Genomic DNA, 25,108 nt, shown 5'->3' on the forward strand with positions numbered 1-25,108 from the left:
GGTAAATTAAGCCAATCAGAAATCGTCTTTTATCGCAGACACCCGGATGTACCCGTGGGGCAACTGTCTACGTCATTGTTCACCGCCGGACGCCCGCTCGAAATAAGGGAATGGATTTACAACGACTATCAACACGTTTATAAAATGCGATAGGTGAGTTTATTTAAGTTTCCACCAGAGACCGATAGTAACGTAATGCAAATGTGTTATTGTAGAGTGCTCTGCGCGTTCAGATTGGCTGTGGTTGCCTTTCACCGGCTACCAGTCACTGAGTGTCATGTCGGAGGGAGCAGCGCAGCGAGCGCCACACAACACACCGGCGACGAGCCCCTCCTTGTGGAGGCTACTCATTCCGCACCGTACCACCCCTTCATCCACGTTATTCTGGCATTCAGTGTTATTTTCTTAAGGAAGCGGACACCATGTCATCGTGTTATTGTATCACATCGGGTACGGTCCGGTAGCTTCGCTCCGTGGCGTAGTAACAGCACTTCCCATTGCACAATGGCAAGGTTAGCTCTGCCCCCACCGCCGCGCTAGCATTGTTCGCCGTTACCATGGTGTTTGTGGCAACGCACACAGCACACCTCGCCTACTCAGTTGCGACCAAAACACCAGAAGGTACACTTGAACACCCCCCTCCTTGTCTGTGCAGCGCCAGGGCAATGATTCTTTCATTATGTATGAATAATTCACAGCGTTGCGTGCCGAGGCCTAAGGGAAGTAGCTAGCTGTGAAGCCCTAGTAGCCGATGTGGGCCAGTCTGCTACGGCAGGTGGGAGGGGACAGCTGCCGTAAAGGGGAGGCTGTTCAAAGCACTGCCGGATGCTGCACAAGCAGGGCCGCTGTTCTAGGACCCTCGTTTTTCAATGCCTTCAGGAAGCGTTTTTTTGTTGGAAGCACAATACAAAGCTAACCTAATGCCTAACGATATCGAAAAATACATGAATGTATATCAATGTATAACCTAATTCCTTGACCTAACCATCTCTATCCTAAACGTAACGATCTCTAGCATAATACCTAAACCAAACCAGCTCAAATGCGTAATGTTTTAATGGGACCCATTACCGTAACATATTTTTCAACGCCATCATAAGAATAAATAATTCGCCTTCGCGTGCGCCTTTAAGTCATGGAAACCTAAACCATAAAACAAGGGTCCTATAAATGCGGTCCTGAAACTGCAGCGTCGGATTTTGCAGGGACATAGTATTGGACGTTAATGTTTTTCTCTCTCCGGCATACTACTGCAATTGGATTACAAACCGAAATCCAACGTTGCTCCTTGGATAGTGAGAAATCAAACATTTTTATGTTACGTTGTTTTAAGGGGTATTTAAATGTAGTACAATTATCTTACATTGGCACGTATTAGTTTGTCAGCAGTAGTGGTCAACTCTGCTGTGCTTGTTCATTTTCCTGTATTTTGGGGGGAATTTTTATTCTTAATCAAGTATCCAAATCATGTATGCTACATTATTAACAGTTAATTATTGATAGGTTAATGATTGAATGTCCTATAAACTTGGTCATTCTCCGGCCTTGTTTTTAACACCAACGTTTGAAAGTGAAACTGTTCTGCTCAGTTACGCAAATTAAAAGCGAAAACCATGTCTTCTTTTGCATCTTTAGACATGTCAATCATTCCAAACTGTAAAACTCAATTTTATACTGTACAGTATCATAGCGATTGTTCCTTGTCTTAAAGTCCATTAAACCATATTAATATTTCTGCTTCTATATTTCTCTTCCCCCTTCCAGCGATGAACAATGACCATAGTTGACAGGTCCTCAGAGAAGTCTGACCTTGAGTCAGTCGGGGTCAAGCACGCCGCCTTCACAAGTGGAGACGTGGGGATGGACGGCAGCTGTTCCAGCAGCTGGGGAGTCGGCCCCGCCATGCCCGGTGACTCCCCAAGGGGCAAGGCCACGGTGGGCTGCCGGGGCCCAACGCCGGGGGCCACGGTCTTCAGCAACAGCCCCCACTCCATGGAGCGGCCTAAGGAGCCGGGTAAGAGCTGGGTGGTGCCCGCAGCCGAACCACGGCCATGCATGTTGATTATAAATACAATATAAATGCCATTCAAACTTGTTGAATAACAGATGGAAATATGCAAATTGACTCAACTCAATATGTCTTCGACGATGTTGAGTTCCATTGCGACTCTTTCACCGGATCAGTCTTGTCATCTACAGCTGGCAAGCTGGGCGATCTCTAATGCGTCATGGCTTTGAGGCGTTGTGTTTATTATTTGGCTTTTTGTGTTTTGAAGTTGTGACAGTGAGGTTGGCTATCAGTCCTTCTCATTTTGGTACAGCATTAAAGAGGCACAGGTAACAGACATGCTGAGGCAAGCAGGGTGGCATGGCGTTCCCCTTTTAGAAAGAACATTAAACACAGACAGATGGAGTGATGCGCTACGCAGGACTTATGCACTGTTGTAATGCAGACAGACCTTAGCCCGTAGTAACAGGCTGAACTCATTATCTAATTACCACTCCCAGGCTGACCCTGTTATGTAACCAGGCTGGGCCCTGATTGGAGGACATGGATCAATTGGCCAAATGCATGACCGGAAAGGAGTTTTGATTCTACACGTTTGCACTCTCCCCCGGGTTGATTGCTTTATAGGTAATATCAGGGGACTAACAAAATGATTTTTAGCAGGATATTATTAGGAACTACCTTGTTTCCTCCCCAATGGGTATTCCTGTTCTTGGATTAGGCAGTGCTATGCCACAGTCGACTTGTTCAACATGCGTGATGTATGGGACTTCACTTCATCTGAGCCAGCTGTCATCCTGCCGCCGCCGCCGCTGCTGCTAGGCCGTCAACAAGGCAGCATTCATGTGTTGCTAGCTCTGCGTGTAAAGCGGCGGTTCTGACAATGGCGCGGGTGTCTGTCTGCGGTTGTTGCGGCTGCGTGCAGTGGTGATGACCGGTGGGGATGGCATCGCCCTGCCCCAGAAGGTCCTCTTCCCCCCCGATCGCCTCAGCCTGCGGTGGAGCCAGGCGCAGCGAGTGGGCGCGGGGCTCCAGAACATGGGCAACACCTGCTTCCTCAACGCAGCACTGCAGTGTCTGTCCTACACCCCGCCGCTGGCCAACTACATGCTGACGCAGGAGCATTCAAAGACATGTAAGTGGACCGTACTCAGTCCCTCCTGGGGGGCCTCCCCAAACTCTTTCTGGTGTCGGGGGGGTGTAGAGACCCATGGGAGGCTAGAGAAAAGCAGGATAAGAGGTGGGAAGTACTTTATAAATCCAAGACTGGAAAGTGGGGTTAGTTTGACTGGTTGTGATTATTGTTATGCCTCTCTGTCTCGAGAGACATGTTTACTTCTCTGCTATATCTAGAGACATGTTCTCTGTACTCTGTGTTATTTATTCATTTGATTTTAATACTCTTTTTCCCTTTCCTGTGGTAGGTCATGAGCCCGGGTTCTGTATGATGTGCACCATGCAAAACCACATCATACAGGCCTTTGCCAATACTGGAAACGTCATCAAGCCTATCGTGGTCCTCAACGAGCTGAAAAGTACGGTTTGTTGTTTTGCAGGACACTTACATGCCACAGCTTTATTAATTATTAACATCTAAAAACAAGAAAGAAAATCCTTGCCAAATGTATTTGGGTCGTTATTCTATATTTTCTGTTCTAGTCATCTCAACCACTCTCCAAGTTGCTGTAAATCCCGACTTGTTTCCAAACCCAAGTGGATAGTTCTCTTCACAGTGGGCGTGACTCTAACGTTGTGTGCTCTTGGCAGGGATTGCTAAGCACTTTCGCTACGGGAGTCAGGAGGATGCTCATGAGTTCCTGCGCTACACAGTGGATGCTATGCAAAAGTCCTGCCTGCCTGGAACTAAGTACGTACTTTCATGCAAACAAAGTGTGGGGACATGACAGTTTGAATATACTTTCGGTTGCATTTTTTAACAACTCCAATGGGAGGCATATGTTCAACCTGTTTCTGACTGTGCCCATATTGAAACCTTGTAGATCCCTACATATGAGGGCAGATTATTGATTCTGCCCTAACTGGTTTGTTATAGTACTGGGCGGATTTGACAAGACCAGAGGTTACTATTGTAATTGTTGTTGTCTTTGTGGAGATCTGCAATGATTTATGTTTGACTCACCCTCTCTTGAGGTGTACACTGTTTTAAAATTGGGCATTTGTAGCAGTGTTTGTAGTTTTAGTGGTGCCTTAACGATTACTCCCACATCGTAAAACTCTTCTGCCATGTTACTGCATAATTAAAGCAAGACATTTAAATCTTTAACAAATGTAATGAATGGGTCTATTTTTTCCAAGGTACTCCCAGGTTTGTCATTGCCTCGATAATACTGAGACATACTAATGTCATCAATCTCTTCCAGGCTGGACAGGCAAACACAGGCAACCAGCTTCGTCCATCAAGTCTTTGGAGGATACTTAAGGTCCAGAGGTGAGCTGTTTGCCAGTACCTTTTCTTCAGTGATAATTAAACAGAGCAGGGCTCCAGAAGAACACTGTGGGTTGATTTTGGGCTGGGTGGCTGCACCACCATAGAGGCTAGTATCAGCGTACGGCTGAGCCTGGTTCTAACCCCAGCAGTGAAGGATGCTGTGGCAAGGGGACTGTCAAATAATGTCTAGTAAATAATATTGAAAGCATTCATACAGAAAGGCTATAAATATATATAATTGTTTTTATGATCTAGTCATTGGCAGCCAGGCACTAACGGAACACCCCGGCTTTTTCTTTCCTCCACAGTGAAATGTTTAAACTGTAAAGCAGTCTCTGACACGTTTGACCCTTTCTTGGACATTACTCTGGAGATCAAGGTATGCCATTGAGCTCTAAAACCCGGTTCTCTGCCAACCATGCAATGGATCTATACTGTATCTGTTTGTGTTGGACACTTGTGTTTATATTCCCCTGTGTTCTCTCCCCGCAGACCGCTCCCAGTGTGGGCAAGGCCCTGGAGCAGTTTGTCAAGCCGGAACAGCTTGAAGGGGAGAATGCCTACAAATGCACCAAGTAAGCCACCAACCAGTCCTTCCATCCGCTCTTCCATCTTTCCCTCCACGACACATTCTCTCTTAGGAGCAGAGACAGACGTCCGGTCTTAACATGTTCTTTGACGCGTTTGTCTTTCAGGTGCAAGAAGATGGTCACGGCCTCCAAGAGATTCACCATCCACCGCAGCTCCAACGTGCTCACCATCTCACTCAAGCGCTTCGCCAACTTCAGCGGAGGCAAAATCACCAAGGTGGGTGCCCGTCGTGTAATCCCACACCTGGCTGTGGACGAGGTGGCGTTTGACCGCCGTCTGTACGGCCCTTAACGCGAGTGAGGGCGAGTGTCTCTAAGCGCGTGTGTTTCTTCTCGTTCTCCAGGACGTGAGGTACCCAGAGTACCTTGACATGCGGCCCTTCATGTCCCAGAGCCAGGGCGAGCCGCAGGTGTACGGTCTGTACGCCGTGCTGGTCCATTCTGGCTTCAGCTGCCACGCAGGACACTACTTCTGCTACATTAAGGTATTGAGGCACTTATTCTTTCTTTTTTATTGAGGGGTGACAATGCATGCTAAAGTTCTTTCTGTTAAGCAGTCTTCATAAATTGTATGAGGGATGCCTACATTGATCGGTTTGGATTTAAATGTTGCTTTGTCAAAGTCGAATAGAAAGTTATAAATGTCCATCAAGTGAGATTCATAAGATAAAGTCGGTGTTGTCGGCAAAATACCTTTTCAACATTGTCTAGATGTGGTGTGTGTGTGTGTGTGTGTGTGTGTGTGTGTGTGTGTGTGTGTGTGTGTGTGTGTGTGTGTGTGTGTGTGTGTGTGTGTGTGTGTGTGTGTGTGTGTGTGTGTGTGTGTTTATCCTCTGGATAAAAAACAAGTGGTCAGCAAAATAAAAAATATGTTGGTGTTTTTGCACATAGTGAATCGCGTTTTTAGCCACTCAGATGTATACTCATTCTTGCATGCAAGTCTCGTGGGCAGCCACGCCTTCTCCAGTGAACCAGGACAGCAATGCTCTGTGACGACCGGGGATTTTACCCCCTCGGTGTTACACAGGCAAGGCAGTGAAATCGCCGGGCGTGCCAAGCCTTCATCGAACCGGCTGGGCTGTGTAAAAAGGCTGTGTGTGTGTGTGTGTGTGTGTGTGTGTGTGTGTGTGTGGTTGGTACTGCAGCTAACCTTACTACCCTCCTCTCTCCTGTCATCACAGGCCAGCAACGGTCAATGGTATCAGATGAACGACTCCTCCGTGTCCATCAGTGACATCCGATCGGTGCTGAACCAGCAGGCCTACATCCTGTTCTACGTCAGGTGAGCACGCCTGGCCAACCGGCTGACGCGCCCTCGTACAGGGACAAAGGATAACAGTATTTAACGTGTATCAGACATGTTCCCTGCAGGGTACTTCAGGGGGGAACAACCGCGGTGATTGCGCCGTGGCTGGATGGGATTTCATATCCTTGCTTCATCTATAACGTTGATAGTGAACCGGTTGGCGCGTACAGGCCCTGGCTCTGACCCGTGTGTCTGTGGTCTGTGCTCCCCAGGTCCGGCGAGGCTAAGAGCGGAGGGGAATACGCTCATGCGACCGTGGGTAACCCCGGCCAGTCCTCCCCGCGCCCGGTGGTCCTACCGCGCATCAACACCGCCCCCCGGCACACGTCCACAGGCTTCATCGGCCCGCAGCTGCCGCCACACATGGCCAAGGTACCGCCGGCCCCTCACTGTGCGGTGTTGCTTAGGAATTGTGTACGACCAGAAGGTCAGGTGAACCTGTATAATCCGATGTATCACCATGTGTAACTGTTAAATGTGCTCCTCAGAACTCCCTCCACCTCAACGGCAACGGACCGCTGAGGGAGTACCCGTCGAGCTCCAAACTAATCACCAGCAGCGGTGGCATGGGGAAACCCGCCCACTGCCCATCCGCCTCCTCCTCTTCCTCCTCCTCCTCCTCCTCCTCCTCGACATCCTCCCACACGCTGACCCGGCCCACGGTGATCCCTGACTCGGACAAGAGGCAGAAGCTCTCCTTCTTCATCGGCCAAGTCAAGCAGACCCGCCCCTCCTCGTCCATCTACGGCCAGCCGACCTCCTCCTCCTCCTCCGCCTCCTCCTCTTCCTCCTCTTCCTCTTCCTCGGCGCAGCCTACCTCAGACGCCCCCCGCTCGGACCTCCACTTTGTCCCGCGGCAGCTCCACCACGCCAACGGCTCGTCGTCGGGCAACGGCGACTACCACCACCACCGCCGCGCCAACGGCAGTGGCCCGGCGTCTTTCCTCGTGCCCTACGACCACGAGTCGTCCGAGGAGTCGGACCAGGAGACGGCCGCGGCGGCGGCGCTGGAGAACGGCGGCGGCATGGCCCAGGCCCGCCTCAACGGGAGGAGCGGGGCGGGGCACGCCGTCTACGGGCCGGCGCCGCGGCCCACCAACGGGGAGGCCGGTGCGCCGCACCACAACGGGCAGACCAACGGCGTGGCCAAACCCGGCCACAACGGGCACCCGAAGGTCAACGGGAACGGCGACGCCCCACACACGGTAGCGTTGGCGTGCTTTGATGGCGGATGTTTAGGGGCAGGGTCTCCTAGGTTACGGGTCTTACTGTGGAGGTGTGGTCGTAGCCTGAATGGAATTGTGAGATGTGTCGTGTTTTGTGTGTTTCAGACCAAAGCCGTGAATGAGGGCAGATCGTCCCATGCGACAACCAACGGCTCGACGTCCGACCACAGTCAGCTAAGGTGAGATCACCCACGACCCTCTTCCATGACTGGACTAATGGAGGGTTTTCCACTGCTGCCTATAAGCCAGGCACCGCGCCTGTTTCAAAGTTTATAGCTGTTAAAAGAATTATGATGACTGTGCACTTCTGTTCATGGCATCTTCTGCTAATTTGACAGAACATACAGCCTACTTTAGCCTAATTGACTATACTTTGGGGTAATATTGTATACCGTAATTAATACAGTACATTACTTTGAAACTGAACCGTGGCTGGCCTGAGAGATGGAGAGCCCCTTCTTTCTGATTATGCACCGTATTCACAGCCGATCATTCATCCTCATGCCATGAGGTTCCTATCGATTAAGAGTTCACACATATTCAAAAACCATGTGAATGACGCATATTGGCGTATAAAACAGCGAGAATACACTACCGACGTGCACCTACATGAGCAGGCATGCGGGTAATCCCTGCCTTGTTGTTGTGTACATACCCTAAAGCACATAAACTTTACAATGGAAAACCAAAGTCCACAATCAGTGCTCCGCAGTAAAGCAATTTAAAGCAGGGTGTCTATTGCCAGGATCTAGCAGGTAGTCCAAGTAACCGCGGGTGATAACTGCAGGGTTAGGGTTGGCATTAATATAATTAGTTAATATGTAAGCGTAATGTAATTGCTGTAAGCCTATTTAAGGTGCTGTAGGTAAGATCTATACCAATATGATCGAAGTGCTATTATTTGAGTGAAATGTGTTGTGAAATGCCATAGCCATCAGTCAGCTAAATTAGTGAGTGATATGTGTGAATATCTGTTTCTTGACTGCTGTATGATAAAATGTAGCTTCATGACCGCTCCCCCCCCCTAATTTCTGACCAATCAGGGCATCTCTTCTCTTCTCTAATTGGTTTGGAGAATCCATCTTCTCAATCACATGCTCTCACACAGCGTTAACATAGCTTCACCAAAGGTGCGTGAATGCAACACTTTACAACGGCAGAGAAACATAGGGAGGGAGGGATTGCTTATTTTGGTTGTTTATTTAAAGTCATGCCCGCTTTTGCTCTGGTTTTCCTCCTCTGAATTATTGCCTACAGCAGCCTCTTTATCCTGTTTTTATACAACATTTATAATGCACAGGTTTATTATTTTTAAAATCCATGATTGTTTGACAGAGAGAATCTGAGTCGCCTCAGAACAATGATTCCACTGTTCACATTTTGGCTGCAGCACATTCCCCTCCACTTAACTTCATTTGCCAGAAACCGCGGGAATGTCATCCGACTGTCTAACTGTTGTCTTTCACTTGACTCTCCAGCCAAGAGAGCCATAGCGCTGCCCCTGCCACCACCGCCACCGCCACCCAGGGAAACTCTTCTCGGACCCCGGCGGCCGCCTGTGAAAGCCAGCCCCCCGCGCCGCTGGACCCCACGCCCAAACATACAGCAGCCTCTGACGCTGGCCCTCCGCCTGCAGCCCCCGGGGCCCGGGGCCACGCACCGGCTCCCAGGTCCTCCGCTGCCTCCTCCTCCCTCTCCTCCGCATCCTCTTCCTCCTCCTCGTCCTCTTCCTCCACACACCAGGAGACTCCTCCCTCGGAGTTACCTGCTCCTCCGCCTCCTCCTCCTCCTCCTCCAGCGGCGACCCCGGGGCCCGCCGCGGCCCCACACAGGGTGGGCAGCGGAGTGGGGAAAGAGCAGCAGCAGCCAGGGCCACCGCCGACCAACGGCCAGGCCCCGAGCCCCGCTGGGAGGCCCGAGGGCGCTGAGCCCCAGAACCCAGCCAAGGCCGGCCCCAGAGGCGAGGAGAGGGACCGCCGTGGTTCCCGGGACAGGGAGCGGGACCGGAGGTACTCGTCGGACCGGGGAGGGCGGGACTGGGACCGCCGCGGCCGCAGCCGGGAGAGGGACTCGGACGGCGACCCCCGCTACAAACGGGACCCCCGCAACCCTCAGCACCACCACCATCACCCCCGGTCCTACCGAGAGCGCTCGCCCGTGCGGGACCGCCACCACCGGGAGCGGGACTGGGAGTGCGAGCGGCGGTGGGAGCGCACGGCGCACCACCCCCGGGAGCGGGACCGCGACCGCTGCTCGCACCACTACCACCGGCAGCGCTCCAGGGGCGAGGAGCGGGACCGGAGGGCCCGCGAGGAGCCGCCCCGCCGGAGGAGCCGGGAGGGGAGGAGCCGGGAGGGGAGGAGCCGGGAGGGGAGGAGCCGGGAGGGGAGGAGCCGGGAGGGGAGGAGCCCCTTGCGGGACAGGGAGCGCGACGCCGCGGCCCCCACCAACACCAGGGCTTCCCCGACGCCGCCTCCCCTCTCTCCGCCCAGACGGGCCCCCAGCAGGGAGGGCCCCGAGCGCCGGGGCGACGCGCCTCCTCTGAGCGAGGACAGGGAGGACAGCCAGGAGGCGCAGCGGGCGAAGAAACACAAAAAGAGCAAGAAGAAGAAGAAGTCGAAGGACAAAGAGAGGCACCGGGACAGCGGGTAAGCGCCCGTTGAGTCGACCTGTATTGTTGAGCCCTTCAGTGAACACCTAGGAGGATGTATGGGTGTGACACAGCCTCATTTGTTTCATGTTTGTTTGCCAATGCTTTTGGTAACAAAAACAACCTGTTCCTGTCGGCCCTCAACAGGAACTCTGAGGAGGAGTCCGACAAGGAGGGCCGGTCCTCCAAACACAAGAAGAAGAAGAGGAAGAGGAGGCACGACAGCGACAGCGAGGCGGAGCGTACCCCCGACGGCCAGCGCAAGGCTCGCAGGGTCGGCGGCGAGGAGGAGAGAGCCGAGGGCGGCAGAAGGCGTTGTCACGGCGATGACGGTCACAGAGGCCATTCGCCGGAGAAGCGACGGCACGCCGGTGAAGGCGCCAATGACTCCCTCGACCGACGGCTCGGGTCTTCGTCGCAGAACCACAACGGACACGCAGGTACGACCGCCACGCTGAGCTGAACTGAACACGCAGCCGTCACACCCATCCAACTGCTTTGCTCAGAAATCTGAAAATGTTTTTTTTAGGTAAATGACACAAAATAAAATCATACATTGCATAAATTGTAGTTGTAAATCATGTCCATTTATCATCCACTTTTGGTATTGTGTAATTGATTTGATTGTAGCAATTGATGAATTGTTTTTAATGTCTTTCGTCTTTTAAAGCTAATGGTTGCAACGGAGTTAACGGAGGTTCCCAGTCGTCCTCCAGCAGCCTGTGCAGCTCCACACCCCTCTAACGCAGCCCTGCTGCTGCCACTGCTCCCGTAAGCAGCCCCCCCGCTGGGCCCCGACACTAAGGGTTTACCGTTGATCTTCTGCTCAACAGCCGCCCTGCAAAATCTCTCAATCCTCTCTTCTTTCTTTCAGACCTGGGAAATACTGTACAATACTTCTATGATGGGGTGAAAGAAAGAAGAAAACTGTCAACAGCAAAGGAATGAAACTAAATCCCCCCCCCCCCACACACACTTTTTTTGGACGTGGTGCTTAATCAATGGGAAGACACTGAACTTTGACCCGCCGATTTATTTTGCCCAAATTCTGTACACTTCTGGTTCACACGCTTTCACTAAAGAAATATCTACGACGGGAATTAAAAGATTAATATATACTTGTACAAATGCAAACAAAGGACAAAAAGAACCCAATACCCCGACGCTTACACATCTCAGCTGCTGCTCAGTGGAAGACTCAGGAATATATATATACATATATATATAAATATATATATATTTATATATATATATATATAAATTAAACACACGCATAACCATGGTAACATCCATCTACTTCAGTCAAACAACAACCACAATACGGGGAAAATAAGCGAACGAACAAGCTAGCAAATACTGATGCGTCGCCTTGGAGATAAACTGCTGTACCGTTGCAAGGTGGCATGCAAGTTTCTTTTTGAAAGATGTCACCATATCTACATATCGATACTGGCACCAGGAGGATTTCCAGTTTTTATTGTTTTGTATTTAATTTAATCGCTATGGCAACAGACTCATGGATGGAAACTTTCGGGGGTGCTGAGAGGGACAAATTAAGGATGCCGCCACACGTTACCCTGGACACACTTGACGGCCATTCCCTCCCCTTTGTTTGGTTTTTCTCCCTTAAAGCTTTTTTCGGTTTCCCCGGTTTCCCCAACTGCCTAAGTTTCCATTGTATTGGATTTTCATCTGTCGTGGAGGTGTTCTTGAATTGTTGTTGTTGTCCCTTCTCCCTGCGCTCATCTTTCTCCTACTTTCTTTACTCTATTTCAAGCATTCAAAAAAAAAAAGCATAACAAAAAAAAATCTTTTACTATATCATGGATGTGGAGATTTTGTTTTCTTTTTTGGGTGTTTGATTTTACACGTAAAATACAGTTTTGTTTCTTCTAGCACCTCTTGAGAAAGAATACTGTGAATTTAATGTCTGAACTGTACTATCAGTTGTTTTTATACATTACTAGTCCTGTATCAGGATTATCAATAGGTTATCTTTATGTTGATGTCGTTGCTTGGTTTGTTTTTAGAATAACCACACCATCATTTATTCCACATTCTATAAACGCAAGTCAACTATAGGTATGTTGTTTTGTTTTTTTTTTGTTTTTTTTGTTTACTCGAGAAAAAAAAAAGTCATGGTAATGTCATACCCTACATTCAACAATAGCATGTCAAGATTTATACATTGTACATGGTATATAAAAATGCCTTAAAATACATTTGTTAATATCAGAAATTGTAATTGTCTTTCTCTGACTTTGTCTCCAAAATCAAAGTGAAAGTACTGACTTATGTCAACAGTTTCAAAGTGCTCTTGGCTCCATTTGTGCCGCAGCTTAATTCAAGACCCCCATTTTGACAATAACTTGACGCTATTGGTATGCAAAACTTGAGTAACCTCTTGATTGTGGTCTTTCTGTAGGAGTTCCTGTTGGACACAAATACAATGACTATAGTTGATGTTCAATTGGAAGAAATAAATGATTACTTTTTCTTTTAATTGTCCAGAATGAATACAGGTCTGAAAGACGAATGAATTAGTCTACTTTGAGTTTCAGTAAAAACCAAATCAATATCTGTATTCTTTACATCGGCACAACCTCAGGTGAAACAATCACAACAGGCATTCTCGTCTGTTCTACATTTGTATATATTAGATGTATGTTATGCTTGTAATGGGTGATGAACACCCAACCTGGTGGTGTAAAAGGCGGCCCGTTGATACTGACAGATATAAATGTGTTACATCTTCTCTCCACGGTACACAGTAAAAGGCGCTATTAAAGACCACCGCAGGGTTTGGTTTGTTGGTGTTGATGTGATGGACACTTGGATTGATTCTGGACGACGGGCGCCTGTTTTTCTCTGATTCAGAAGAGGATATTTATTAGTGTAAACCAATCAAACAAAACCAGAAATGGAACCAAGGGGAGGGCTACCATCATGACTATTGTGCTAACTCCTTAATCACAAACAAAAAATGCAGACTACCATATGTACATATTATATACATGAGAAATGTAAAAGAAAATAACTAATTAACTTTTTTGTTAAGGATAATTACCTTAAATAAATACTGAAAGGGAATTTACTTGGGTGTTCAGTACATGAAATAAAATTAAAATGAGAATTATACATGGTGTAGCAGCTTTTTTTTATAAAGATTTAAGTAAACCCACTTTAGAGAAACGTTTCATATGTATTTTAGATTCTTATTATCCAGCCCTTGTTCAGTTCCATTTATTTTTGGTGGAAATAAGTATGTGAAAAACTCTTGCATCCAAAGTAAATTATGCATCCTTGATCCCGTTGCTGAGGAGCTCAAATTAGTGAAATTAATTTGTTCCTTTATTTTTTTTCACTCACTTGGTTGTACTCCCAGCCGTCCCCGGTCTCCGCTAGATGGCGATAGATCCGCAGCAGGTCAAAGACAGACATGGCCCAAGAACGAAGGTCAGGAATCTGATAAAGTATGGGGTCAGAGCAGTCTCATTAATAATGAATGCACAGAGAAGGATTCACAAATGTATTTTGTGATTTATATATAAATTACTCTCTTCTCACAAATACATTTCAATGCACACACAAATGGATATCGGTATGAATAAATGTAAAATAAATCTATCCGTTTCACAAACACATTTCGCTCGCCTGCCAAGTGTTTTTCTTAATTAGTTAATTGGTTGCATCTGGTGCGTTTTACTTAAGAGGGAACCCTACGTTGGTGTGCTCTAATGTTTGGCAGTGTAGCGTCTCCCAAACGCGGTATGTTGTGTTCCCAGAAACCAAAACGTGTGTGAAGACTTTTTGAAGTAAAGAAGAGCATCTCATGTGAACCTGATGTGAGTAGATTTGTGTGGCAAAGCACAACTGACGTGACTTGTATGTTGAATATAAAGCACTGATAATGTGTGAAGGGAATCGGCGATTGTGTTGGTTTAACTCATTTGAAATTTAAATGATGATTCTACACCTGAAAGTAACATTTTAGAGACTATACATTCAAACTTGTCAAAGTAAAAGGTAAATCACTTGACTAATGACGGTCAAATAATTAGTATAACTTGTATTAAAAAGCTGGATTAGTTAATTATCTTAATCCTTATTTAAAAGTTGGATGATCCCATAAGACCTGAATTTGTATCGTCATTAATTTCTCTGATTTAAAGGGACTCTTACCTTTGTTGCATTTTTACACTTTTTTTGGATAAGATTAAATTGGTATTAATAAGGTAATAACACTCTAAAATGCAAGACAGACCCACCAGGAGTAAAAACAAACAATTATTTCACCCTCATAATATTTAGTGAAAACTTCAACCAATAAGATTCTTCGGACCGAAGGATCTTATTGGCCGACAGACCTGTCTGTTTGCTAGATGGACATGCAGGTTTTCCGCGGTTTTCCGTCTGCTTCTTGTGGCGCATTCGGGCCCGCGTCATCAAGGCGCGTCCTCAACTAGAGGGTTTGTTTTGATTCCACGGCAGACAGTAGCGAGTAGCGACCGTAGCGACTGACGATGGCAGACCAAAGTGGTCCACGGCGTACTGAAACTGCACCATTCAGTCCAATTAGGGGACTCACCTCGGACTCAGACTCACAGAGTTACCCTCCTCTGGAGCCTCAGGAAGACCAGACTGTTGGCCACCAACTGCACCATTTAGTCCGACAAGGGGACCCGATTCGGCCTCAGAAGCCAAGTGGTCCCGCTCCCCTGGATGATTCTCAGGACCTCCAGACCGTTGGCAACCAACCGCACCACTCAGTCCGATTACGGGACCCGTTTCGGACTCAGACGCGAAGTTGTCCCGCTACTCTGGAGCTCCGGGAAGACCTCCAGACCGTTGGCACCCAACCGCACCACTCAGTCCGATTACGGGACCCATTTCGGACTCAGACGCGACGTTGTCCCGCTACTCTGGAGCTCCGGGAAGACCTCCAGACCGTTGGCACCCAACCGCACCACTCAGTCCGATTACGGGACCCATTTCGGACTCAGACGCGACGTTGTCCCGCTACTCTGGAGCTACACGAAGACCTCCAGACCGTTGGCACCCAACCGCACCACTCAGTCCGATTACGGGACCCATTTCGGACTCAGACGCGACGTTGTCCCGCTACTCTGTTTGTAATGCTCATACACCTTTCTTATACTCAGTGGGACTACTGTCCTTCAACATGGGGCCTCAAAACGGTATCACACGAAGCCCATAAAATTACAGTGAGCCACCTGCTAAATTTCTTGTTTACTAGACCCCTGGTAGATATTATGACCCCTGGGAGTCTAAACTAAATGTATTATTATTATTATTATTATTATTAAACATAACCCATGGGAGTCTAAACATAGCCCATGGGAGTCTAGAACTTTTGTACTGTAGCGACCCTGGGACAGTTAAATAGTTTGTGTGTTATGTGTTACATTATATTTCGTTGTCCGCTATGCCAGTTGTTCTATGTGCATGTATTGTAATGTTCTTCTTGTCAATCAGCGTGGGGGCGAATCATTAGGTCAGCTGGGGGAGGGCCTTGGAAGAACAGGAGGGTGGGGGCCTGCACGCGAGTGAGACCGTGTTGGGGTTGCCGGGGTAACCGGGGTTTGTTTTGTGTCGGTTTTCTGCCGTTGGTTACAATGTTACGGGTTTCAGTGACCTGGTTTTGGTTCATTAAAACTACCTTCAACTACTAATGACTCGACATCATTATGTCACCGGCGAGGTCGTTACAGTACTCTAAAAAATAACGCTTAGTTTTGTACTCTAAAAAATAACGCTTAGGGGGTGGGGCATTGGAGGAAGGCGGGATGATTTGAATGTGCTGTAATTCTCAAATGCAACAAAGGTCAGAGTCCCTTTAATGGAGATGGTAGATGTTGAACCGTGGGACAGTGCCCAAGTTTGGGGACCGTGAGTAAACTGTTCCTTCCTTCAAAGGTCCATCATGGATATTTAACTGCAGTTCTGTGAGTATCCCAACTTGACCATGAAGATGAACTGCAAACTGTAAGTCTTGCGTTTCTCATTACTCTTGGGCACATGTGTTTTTGCTTCCTGGTGAGTTAACCTGTTACCTGAAGGTTGATCTGAGTAGCAAGTATGTTTTATTGGTTCATGGGTTAATTAGGTGTTTGGTTTATGTTGGTTTTAATGGTTTGTTAAAATGGTTACAGGCTCTAAGTTATTGTTGTAAGCTGGAGTAATGGCTTGGGTTCTGATATCTTCAGTCTTCTTTCCAGCTACTTTCCTGAGCTCTGCATCTTCAACACACGAGTGTTGCTTTACTGATGTGGTTATGCTCTGAGTGAGCAGAGGTGCATACTGGGATACAGAGCTGTCTCCAGTCTACAGGTCTGTAGGCATGCCCCCTCAGGGGAAACCGAGGGTTTGAGAAACCGTCGTGACGTCAATTACATGGACTGGAATGTTCTTTAAGATGGAGACAGGGATACAGAAGGAGGAACACCAGGGGGAGTTGAGGGGGCTCCTCATCTCAACGACTAAAACACAACGTCAGTCTGACACAGAGAACCATGGAACACATTCAACAGTCCCCTCCAGGCATCGTGACTCCTCAGGAACAGTTTCATTTCCAAGAAGGTCTTATTTGGGGCAATCCCCAGATGGATCCTGCTCCTCAAGAAACACCCCCTCCACTGGGTGGTCTTCTGAACAGATGACCTCCTTCCTGTCCTCAGGCTGACTAAAGCTGCACCGTTTGCATCTGTGAAGGCCCCTCATTCAGGAAACCACTGGAGTACAAAGACATGACTTCAGAGACGTTGCATAAACCTGGGACACATTTTGGAGACACAAAGCATGATCCATCACCAATGTGGGACGCCACTGAAGAATGTTGTACATCATTTACGTCTCTGTGTAAAAGGCAGCAAGCGGCGTGTTCAGATCAGTGACCTCAAACTAGGACTACACCAATCAGGATCAATGGAGGACGGACACCTAAAGGCATTCCACAAGGAGTCTGAAGTTGGAAAGGGACCTAAATGGGTATTCTGTTCTGTTCTGGGTGCACTGGCAGGAGAGCTGGGGGTGGATGATGGAATGTTATTTGACATGAGGTTTTACCCTGCATGTTTGTTTGGCCTTTTATGGCTCAGTGGTGTGTGTGTGTTTGGGTTTGGCATGAGATGGATGATTTTTGAGCATCCCTAGGGTGCTACTGTGTGTGTCTCCCACACACACCTGACATGGGGTTCTACGTGCGTTTGGTTCAACCTAGCATGGGGTTCTACGTGCGTGTCCTTGGTTGTGTGTGTGTGTGTGTGTGTGTGTGTGTGTGTGTGTGTGTGTGTGTGTGTGTGTGTGTGTCCGGCTTGCTTTGACAGTGATAATGTTCATACGGGGGTCTGTGATTGGCTTGGGATATTGGAATGGTCAAATAAATCATACCTGATGGACGGCCACACGTTTACTTAAGGGCCTCCAGTAGACGTGAAGAGCCCTGAGCGACGCTCCGGAGCGATATCCAACACACTGGGCAGGAAGGAGAGTATCCAAATCAAGTGAAAAAGGCTGCAAGCGGCGTGTTCGGATCAGTGACTTCAAACTAGGACTACATCAATCAGGATCAATGGAGGACGGACACCTAAAGGCATTCCACAAGGAGTCTGAAGTTGGAAAGGGACCTAAATGGGTATTCAAGATGACCTTCAGACCTGTAATGAGACGGCTCTTCCTACCTGGCTGGCTTGATGGATAGCCCTGTGGATCTTGTCTTGCTCTCAGTTGCACGTCATCTCAGGCTGTACTGTATTTGTTTCGGACAGGACTAGCTGAACGATTGGTTCCCTTAAATCAGAATCAATCTGGGAACTCCAACTAGTGCGCTCTTCGAGCTGAAGTTGTGCTCTTCAGCTGAGGAGGCAAGGGAGCCTTCACTGGGGCTTCAAGGTGTAAAGAGGATGTTTTAAAGTGTTCCATGGTACTCTGATGAAGACCGTTGTTGTGTTTCACTGGCTGAGAGGAAGAACCCTCACATCTTCCTCTTGGCCTTTCTCCTCTGAGAATCCTGGCGCCATCTAGAAGGATATTCCAGCTCATGTAACTGATGTCACGACAGATTCTCAAACACTTGGTTTCTCCTGAGGGGCGTGTCTATAGAACTGAAGACTTCAGACAGCACTGTATCCCAGCATGCATCTCTGCTCACTCAGACCACACCCCCATGAGTAGGATGCAACACTCTAGTGATGGAGATGTAGAGTTTTATAAGTAACGAGGGAGCAGACAAAGGTGATTAGAACACGATGGCATATCAAGTCTGTAAATCTTTAAACCATGAAGATGGTTGGATAGTTCAGGAATTGGGCTTCTTTTTATTATGGGCAGTCCTTTCACTCAGATGCCCACATCTCATTGGACCTGTACATGTGTTGGCTGGCTGGCATGAGTTGCTGTTGGTGATGAGGTGGTCAGGGTGACGTTGCAGGGCTATGGTCGGCTCTCTGTGAGCTCAACGTTTAGATTTGCTCTGCATGGTTTGTACCCTGAATAATCTAGATAATTGTAAAATGTAGACAGGGTTTTGTATTGAATGATTTTAGGTTTAAAGTTGTTGTGGGTCGTACATGGTAGTTTGGTTCTTCGTACGGTTTTGAGTGATATAACTTGTACACACTGGGTGCATAATAATGTAAAGGTACACTGTATATTAATGACCAACAGCAACAAACAGATCACATCAAGGTAAGTCTGTTGGCTGTGTTTTAATGAAGACCATCGCTGGACTTCAGGATCTTCCCCCGTTCAGCTCAAGGTGAGGCGCTGGTTCTGTTTTTTCTTTGGTTGGTTCCGGCCGGAATGTTCGTATTCCAGTCGGACAGTTTGTGCTTCCCGCCGGGAAGGTTCTGAGTGCGGTCACTTGATTTAGTCCCAATGGTTAGCATAGAACGTTGTAGTCTTGACAACCATAAGAAACCACCTGGCAGTTAGTTGGACGGGAGTCCCCTTAGGGAATCTGGCGGAACGTTCTGGATTGTATTTGCGTAACCTCGAGCCGTTGCCAACGGAAACAAATTTTCAGTCGTTTCCATTGGGAATTGTTGTCCCTTATCTTAAACTTAAATTTGATATTAAATACATACTGACACGTACGTCGTACAATATGTTGATAATTTCCGATGGTTGCGCCATACTTTTAACCACGTTGACGGGACTCTCGCTGCGTACTAAACAGCGTTCTACTTGCGGGCCCATTTTGGTGAAGGCTGAAAATCATTTCAAGGTGGAAGACAATTTGACATTTCTTCTACGGAACCCAGCACCTGAATATGGCTGAGTTAAGTGTATTTGATTTAACATCGATACGGCTTAGTCTTCTTTGTTCAGCTTTTGTACGTTCTAAATATCCGTCATTAATTTCCACAGAAGTTAAACCCTACCCAATGGAATGACGTTAAACAACGACTTTGGTGCAGAGTTACCAACTGGATAATATCAAAGCTAAAATAATGGCCGTCCTTCCCACATGTTACAGTAGAAGATACTCTAGAACTGTACAAGGTTAAAAAGGTAACATGTAGTTTGTCCCAAGGTGTCTGCCTCCTCACCCAGAGTCGGACCGCCACCTCCTGTCAGAAGTCCTCCAGAACAGGTCAGTGCTCTGGTGTGAGTAGTCTTCTCAGGTCAGTTTCGATGCATGACCTGAACCACTTCTCTCTTTTTATTTATTTTTTTCAAGTCTTTTCTAGCCTTGAGTTATAAAATAATTTAATTAATTGTGTAACTCGGTTTTTGATGAGTCAATTAAGTTTATTGTTGGGCAAATGCTGATATAAACCTGTTGCTGTAGCTGAAAGGTGAGGCTGGGTACCGAAGGCTGTGGTGCCAGGATGGACCGGAGACTTAGGCTGGAGACCAGGGGCCTGCAGCGTCGGGCCAGAGGGTAACCATCACCAAGCTCATGAAACACTAAAATCCACGGTAGTTTACGTCTGTTTTTGATCATCTTATGACTTTAAATGTGTGCCTAGCTGTGATTTGAGTTAATTCATACAGGGGTTATGTAGGAGTCATATGAGCCATTATTGTTACTAGTGCTGCTACGACCGTAGTGGATGAATTGCTGAACGCGACAATCTGCAGACGTTGTCTAATTTAAGTGTTTAAATATGTTAAAATTTGTCTTCCAATTTACAAGTGAACCTCAGATGCAGGAGGTGGGGTGTGTTGCGTCCCCAGGTGATTTACTGCAGCTGAGACCAACTGTGTTTGTAACCAGACCAGGAATCCATGGCTGAAGGAGCTGATGGAGGAGCCGAGCTGATGGAGTCGTGCTGAAGGCCCTGCCTGGTTGAGGATCTGGTGGAGGCCCTGCCTGGTGAAGGACGTCTGTCGTGGGGTAGTTGGAGCTTGACTCTGAAGTGATCATCACACTCACTGCCACTTCACGTAGAATACTGCTACCACAAACTACCAGCGTTTGTACCATATATACCAGAGGACTACATCCGTTTTACCACATGTTGAAGCAAGACTTCCGCTGTTTGTTCCAGACCAGGACTCTGGCTGAGGAGAGCTGATGGAGGAGCTGAGACGCTGGAGGACGACTAGGAATCGACCAACAAGGATTCCTCGTAAGTTTGTATTTACTTACATGGTTGACTTAAAGGGCAAAATACAGCTGTTACTTTGACATGCGTTAACCAACTACCGCTCTGTTTTCTTAATAGAACGTGTTTCTGGAGCGGAGGCGAGCTGGTAGGGGAGCCGTGAATCTGGAGGATGACCATCACTCTACCAACAAGGATTGTAAGTTTGTATTAACCAAACAACAAAGTGGAAATAAAGAGCTTAAAAATAAGACAAACTACATGTTTGTTACTAGACGTTGGGGCCAGACTCGCGCTGTTTGTTCCAGACCAGGACTCTGGCTGAGGAGAGCTGATGGAGGAGCTGACACGCTGGAGGACGACTAGGAATCGACCAACTGGATAATATCAAAGCTAAAATAATGGCCGTCCTTCACACATGTTACAGTAGAAGATACTCTAGAACTGTACAAGGTTAAAAATGTAACATGTAGTTTGTCCCAAGGTGTCTGCCTCCTCACCCAGAGCCAGACCGCCACCTCCTGTCAGAAGTCCTCCAGAACAGGTCAGTGCTCTGGTGTGAGTAGTCTTCTCAGGTCAGTTTCGATGCATGGCCTGAACCACTTCTCTTTTTATTTATTTTTTTCAAGTCTTTTCTAGCCTTGAGTTATAAAATAATTTAATTAATTGTGTAACTCGGTTTTTGATGAGTCAATTAAGTTTATTGTTGGGCAAATGCTGATATAAACCTGTTGCTGTAGCTGAAAGGTGAGGCTGGGTACCGGAGGCTGTGGTGCCAGGATGGACCGGAGACTGAGGCTGGAGACCAGGGGCCTGCAGCGTCGGGCCAGAGGGTAACCATCACCAAGCTCATGAAACACTAAAATCCACGGTAGTTTACGTCTGTTTTTGATCATCTTATGACTTTAAATCTGTGCCTAGCTGTGATTTGAGTTAATTCATACAGGGGTTATGTAAGAGTCATATGAGCCATTATTGTTACTAGTGCTGCTACGACCGTAGTGGATGAATTACTGAACGCGACAATCTGCAGACGTTGTCTAATTTAAGTGTTTAAATATGTTAAAATTTGTCTTCCATTTTACAAGTGAACCTCAGATGCAGGAGGTGGGGTGTGTTGCGTCCCCAGGTGATTTACTGCTGAGACCAACTGTGTTTGTAACCAGACCAGGAATCCATGGCTGAAGGAGCTGATGGAGGAGCCGAGCTGATGGAGTCGTGCTGAAGGCCCTGCCTGGTTGAGGAGCTGGTGGAGGCCCTGCCTGGTGAAGGACGTCTGTCGTGGGGTAGTTGGAGCTTGACTCTGAAGTGATCATCACACTCACTGCCACTTCACGTAGAATACTGCTACCACAAACTACCAGCGTTTGTACCATATATACCAGACGACTACATCTGTTTTACCACGTGTTGAAGCAAGACTTCCGCTGTTTGTTCCAGACCAGGACTCTGGCTGAGGAGAGCTGATGGAGGAGCTGAGACGCTGGAGGACGACTAGGAATCGACCAACAAGGATTCCTCGTAAATTTGTATTTACTTACATGGTTGACTTAAAGGGCAAAATACAGCTGTTACTTTGACATGCGTTAACCAACTAGCGCTGTGTTTTCTTACTAGAACGTGTTTCTGGAGCGGAGGCGAGCTGGTAGGGGAGCCGTGAATCTGGAGGATGACCATCACTCTACCAACAAGGATTGTACGTTTGTATTAACCAAACAACAAAGTGGAAATAAAGGGCTTAAAAATAAGACAAACTACATGTTTGTTACCAGACGTTACTACAGCTGCTAATTTGTTACGCGCCATAAGAGCCCAACTACTCCTGTGTTTGTGACCTTACATTAGAGCCCAACTACTACTTTGTTTGTTACCTGATATTGGAGGCAAACTACTACTGTGTTTGTTACCTTACATTAGAGACAATTTACTACTGTGTTTGTTACCTTACATTAGAGACAAATTACGTTTGTAACCAGACCAGGAATCTGGAGGACTGATGGAGAAGCCGTACATCTGGAAGGCAAATCCTGAGGACCACCAGGACTCTAACATCAAGGATTCCTCGTAAGTTTGCATTATCTGGACATAGTGGACCAGGTAGGGGGCTGGGGGTTCAACTCTCAAACCAATGGTGCCGGGTTCAAGTCCTCAGAATACAGTGATGCGTCCTTGAGCAAGGCGCACCAAAGCCTGCCTGGTCCTTAATGACGTCTCTTTGGTTCAGATAATGTTGCATCTTTTGAATATTGAACCTAATCATGTCCTTGTTTGATCCGGGCAGACACACCTGAACTGAACCTCACCTGATCCTGTTTGGTCGGGTGCAGACACACCAGAGCTGAACCCGCCCTGATCCTGACATCCTGCTAGTCCCGTCGCCTCAGTTCATCTCAGCCTCGTCCACCAGAAGACCTGCTGAGCTCAGCAGTCTGAGGCTGATGGATCAATGACCTCCAGTGGGAGTGGTCTTCTTGACCCCACATGTAACCGTGTGCTTCCACACGCCTTTCCCTCACACCTGTCACTAACCTCACTACGTCACTACTTCACTACTGCTTCCTCTTCTTCTTCCTTTTCTGTGGTTCGAACCTATACACGGAAGGCGCGTCTTCCTGCCCTCAGAGGGTTCAGCGTTAGGGTTTAGAGTCAGGGACAGAGCTGGTCAGGGAGGACTGCTTTTACTTTGACATGTGTTAACCAACTACCGCTGTTTTCTTGCTAGAACGTGTTTCTGTAGCGGAGGCGAGCTGGTAGGGGAGCCGTGAATCTGGAGGATGACAATCACTCTACCAACAAGGATTGTGAGTTTCATTTAACCTAACAAGAAAGTGGAAATAAAGTCAACTACATGTTTGTTACCAGACGTTGGGGCCAGACTTGCGCTGTTTGTTCCAGACCAGGACTCTGGCTGAGGAGCTGATGGAGGAGCCAAGACTCTGGAGGACGACATCACTCTACCAACCAGGATCCTTGTAAGTTTGCATAAAATAAACGGAGTGGACTTGTCGTAACGCAGGATTAGTTTGTCCATTACAAGTTACGGCATACTACTGTGGTTGGTTACCAGACAAACTACAGCTGCTACTTTGTTATGTGCCATAAGAGCCCAACTACTCCTGTGTTGGTGACCTTACATTAGAGCCCAACTACTACTGTGTTTGTTACCTTACATTAGAGCCCAACTACTACTTTGTTTGTTACCTGATATTGGAGACAAACTACTCCTGTGTTTGTTACCTGATATGTGAGACGAATTACGTTTGTGACCAGACCAGGTATCTGGAGGACTGATGGAGAAGCCGTACATCTGGAAGACAAATCCTGAGGACAACCAGGACTCTAACATCAAGGATTCCTCGTAAGTTTGCATTATCTGGACATAGTGGACTAGGTAGGGGGCTGGGGGTTCAACTCTCAAACCAATGGTGCCGGGTTCAAGTCCTCAGAATACAGTGATGTGTCCTTGAGCAAGGCGCCCTAAAGCCTGCCTGCTCCTTAATGACGTCTCTTTGGTTCAGATAATGTTGCATCTTTTGAATATTGAACCTAATCAATGTCCTTGTTCGGTCCGGGCAGACACACCTGAGCTGAACCTCATCTGATCCTGACATCCTGCTACTCCCGTCTCCTCAGTTCATCTGCGCCTCGTCCTCCAGAAGACCTGCTGAGCTCAGCAGTCTGTGGCTGATGGATCAATGACCTTGTGTGCTTCCACACGCCTTTCTCTCATGTCTCTCACTAACCTCACTACTCTCTACTGCTTCCTCTTCTTCTTCCTCGTTTGTGGTTCGAACCTATACACGGAAGGCGCGTCTTCCTGCCCTCAGAGGGTTCAGCGTTAGGGTTGAGAGTCAGGGTTTAGAGTCAGGGACAGAGCTGGTCAGGGAGGATTGCTTTTACACAAACCTCTTCACTTGCTTTCGGAATGGTGGTGACATTTTGAAAAGATTCATTTGGGAAAATGTTTTCCTCTGCTTTCCTTTACAAAATTGTATTCAACTTCTGTCAAGTGTTTGTTTATATATTAAAATCCCACATTGACTTATACATGTTTGGTGCGGTTCATTTAATTGTCCTTTAACTTAGTTAATGTCAAGCTAAACTCATGCAATACATATAATATACATGATTGGTATTCAGCAATGTTCACATAATCCATTTTGTAAAAATATGAAAACCTCCATTACTACTAAATTCAAGCCTATTAATGTATTTAACAATGTACATACAGGCCATTCTCTGCTACTACAACATGTTCAATCCACCAACCCGTCTCACATCAATGTACTATAGCTACATTGGTTCAAA

At 47.4% G+C, this 25,108-nt stretch overlaps 1 protein-coding gene across 1 annotated transcript; it reads left to right on the forward strand.

Moving 5' to 3' along the window:
* The first annotated feature begins 65 nt into the window (after positions 1-65).
* usp42 (ubiquitin specific peptidase 42) lies at positions 66-24,830 on the forward strand. The gene is made up of 34 exons (XM_056577702.1): positions 66-153; positions 1,765-2,014; positions 2,934-3,143; positions 3,433-3,543; positions 3,776-3,875; positions 4,390-4,457; positions 4,766-4,836; positions 4,950-5,032; positions 5,153-5,264; positions 5,392-5,532; positions 6,229-6,329; positions 6,566-6,725; positions 6,842-7,558; positions 7,685-7,758; positions 9,058-9,883; positions 9,968-10,227; positions 10,377-10,669; positions 10,900-11,000; positions 11,104-14,074; positions 16,167-19,842; positions 20,041-20,171; positions 20,470-20,589; positions 20,744-20,824; positions 20,921-20,999; positions 21,076-21,344; positions 21,541-21,671; positions 21,967-22,086; positions 22,241-22,321; positions 22,418-22,496; positions 22,777-22,864; positions 23,082-23,601; positions 23,696-23,772; positions 24,071-24,158; positions 24,377-24,830. Exons 2-18 carry the CDS (start codon positions 1,774-1,776, stop codon positions 10,971-10,973), a joined length of 3,642 nt encoding a protein of 1,213 aa, XP_056433677.1. The 5' UTR covers positions 66-153; positions 1,765-1,773; the 3' UTR covers positions 10,974-11,000; positions 11,104-14,074; positions 16,167-19,842; positions 20,041-20,171; positions 20,470-20,589; positions 20,744-20,824; positions 20,921-20,999; positions 21,076-21,344; positions 21,541-21,671; positions 21,967-22,086; positions 22,241-22,321; positions 22,418-22,496; positions 22,777-22,864; positions 23,082-23,601; positions 23,696-23,772; positions 24,071-24,158; positions 24,377-24,830.
* The last annotated feature ends 278 nt before the right edge of the window (positions 24,831-25,108 follow it).

Source organism: Gadus chalcogrammus, chromosome 18, assembly GCF_026213295.1.
Source record: "Gadus chalcogrammus isolate NIFS_2021 chromosome 18, NIFS_Gcha_1.0, whole genome shotgun sequence".
NCBI classification, from domain to species: domain Eukaryota; kingdom Metazoa; phylum Chordata; class Actinopteri; order Gadiformes; family Gadidae; genus Gadus; species Gadus chalcogrammus.

Excerpts from the sequence above, each read along its gene's own strand:
- usp42 (XM_056577702.1), top strand. The coding sequence starts at position 1,774 with ATGACCATAGTTGACAGGTCCTCAGAGAAGTCTGACCTTGAGTCAGTC. Across the intron at positions 6,726-6,841 it reads TGCCGCCACACATGGCCAAG|AACTCCCTCCACCTCAACGG; the intron begins GTACCGCCGGCC and ends TGTGCTCCTCAG. Across the intron at positions 7,759-9,057 it reads TCCGACCACAGTCAGCTAAG|CCAAGAGAGCCATAGCGCTG; the intron begins GTGAGATCACCC and ends TTGACTCTCCAG.